This window comes from Raphanus sativus, unplaced genomic scaffold (genome assembly GCF_000801105.2).
Source record: "Raphanus sativus cultivar WK10039 unplaced genomic scaffold, ASM80110v3 Scaffold2212, whole genome shotgun sequence".
NCBI classification, from domain to species: Eukaryota; Viridiplantae; Streptophyta; class Magnoliopsida; order Brassicales; family Brassicaceae; genus Raphanus; species Raphanus sativus.
In genome coordinates this window covers 1-1,802 of record NW_026617521.1, presented here as the reverse complement: position 1 = coordinate 1,802, position 1,802 = coordinate 1, and the positions used below count along the sequence as shown (strand labels likewise).

The 1,802-nt window shown below is 47.4% G+C and overlaps 1 protein-coding gene across 1 annotated transcript; it reads right to left on the bottom strand.

Moving 5' to 3' along the window:
• Positions 1-1,659, bottom strand: LOC130505366 (probable inactive patatin-like protein 9). The gene is made up of 2 exons (XM_056999963.1): positions 474-1,659; positions 1-405 (listed from the first exon to the last, which is right to left on the bottom strand). The coding sequence occupies exons 1-2, from the start codon at positions 1,407-1,409 to the stop codon at positions 178-180; spliced, it is 1,164 nt and encodes a 387-aa protein (XP_056855943.1). The 5' UTR covers positions 1,410-1,659; the 3' UTR covers positions 1-177.
• Between the last annotated feature and the right edge of the window lie 143 nt (positions 1,660-1,802).

Genomic DNA, 1,802 nt, shown 5'->3' with positions numbered 1-1,802 from the left:
TAAATAATAAATAGATTATCATTCATTATTGAGTCATATAAGAAAATCTAATTAACTCGGGAGATAAAAAACAAGGATGCGGGGTTAAAAGTTAACCCTGGGTTTGCTTACAAACTTACATCACGGGCACTCTTTATATTATGCTTAGATCCTAAATAAAATAACAATAAAACACACTTAACGGCCGTCGGCGAGAGGATTAACGGCAGATTCTTTGCAAGGACTTGGAGGGAGGCTAGAAGCAACAAGGCGTTGCACGAAACTCTGGATTCTTTCTCCGTTGGTTTCCGTTAGTAACCGTTTCCCTCCGAACGGTGCCGTTTCGACACCTCTCTCTTTCAACAACTCCTCCGCCGTTTTCCTCGGCCCCACAATTCCATCTCCGCCGCTAGTCAAACCGCTCACCTGCATGCACAATCCACATTTATTCCTCTTTTTTTATTTGTATATTTTTTAGAGAAATTATTAGCTACCTGGATTCTAACGTAGTCCGTACGGTTCCAGCAGAAAGCGTTCCCAAGCATCTGATCAACGGTATCGGAAACTCCGTCAAGCACGATGTCCACGACGCATGACGTGGAACACTCTCCATTACGCTGAAGTTTCCTTCCTGGAGTTGAGGACGAACCGTTTCCTATCGACAAGACGAGCAGGTCATCGACGCCGTTCACCGACGGGAAATCTCGTTTGTTGTGGAGCACGTGCGTGACCGCAGCTGCACTCGGATTGTTCATCACCAAACCGCCGTCAACGGCCGAGCAACTCGTCTTTCCGTCCACCGACACCACGTTGACCGGCTTGAACATGCTGGGAGTCGCCGACGTGGCGCGGCAGACTTTCCAAAGCTCGAAGTCGAAGCTCGGCGACTCGGATGCGCCGGCGCGTGAGAAAACGAAAGGCGCGGAGGTTTTGAGGTCGTAGCAGGGAACGAGGAGAGGCTTACACGTGTCCTTCATCGTCAGAACCTTACCGTCCTCCCTCCGAAACGCTGCCTCCAGCACCCTCTCCATGCTGCTCCCCGAGTATCTCTGTTTCCTCCTGAACACTCCCGTCTGCCTGATCTCGAAGAGCTCCGAGTTCTTCTCCTCCATAAACTTAACAGCTTCCCTGGCGGTGAACATCGGCCTCCCGGAGCCATCGTCGGCGACGAGCAGGGCGGCGAGTATGCCTCCGATTCCGGTTCCGGCAACAATGTCGAACAAATCGGAGATCTGAGCGTGAGGATCACCGGTCTGGAAGCGGATCTGATCTTCGAGGTGAATGATAGAAGCTCCGGCGACAATGGCAGTGGTTCCACCACCGTCGATGCTAAGGATGCGAGTCTTCCTGGTGGTGTCGCAGTGGGAGAGCCATTTCTGTTCGAGCTTGGTGAAAATGTCAAGAGTAACCTTGCTCAGATCCATCTCCATAATCTCTATCAAATAGTTTAAAAATCCAAAGAGCAAACACACAAGTTTGATTTTAATTCGAGACGGTAAAAAGAGTTATGATTCTTTTTTTTTCTATCACGCTTTGTTGCAGGGAGGCATTAATGGAGGGAATGCTCTCTGTGTGTTTACTAGTCTCTCTCTCTTGGAGTGAGTGGATTTGAAAGAGAAGAAGAAAGGGTTTTAGTGATTGAGAGATAGTTCCGGGTTGGTTTGTTAGTGGGTGGTGGTAGTTATATACTCCCACTGACGGTGCCTTGTTTGTTTGTTTCTTTCTTCCTCATTTTTTTTTTTTTAAATTTATTTGCACCGTCTACGAAATAGGTAGGATATTTCTTTTTTTTTTCTTTTGTTCAAAAATGATTTAAATTCAGA

What these genes read in the sequence shown, in the direction of transcription:
- LOC130505366 (XM_056999963.1), bottom strand. Translation starts at nt 1,409, where the DNA reads ATGGAGATGGATCTGAGCAAGGTTACTCTTGACATTTTCACCAAGCTC. An exon ending in CGGACTACGTTAGAATCCAG is followed by an intron (nt 406 to 473) that starts GTAGCTAATAAT and finishes TTGTGCATGCAG; the next exon opens with GTGAGCGGTTTGACTAGCGG.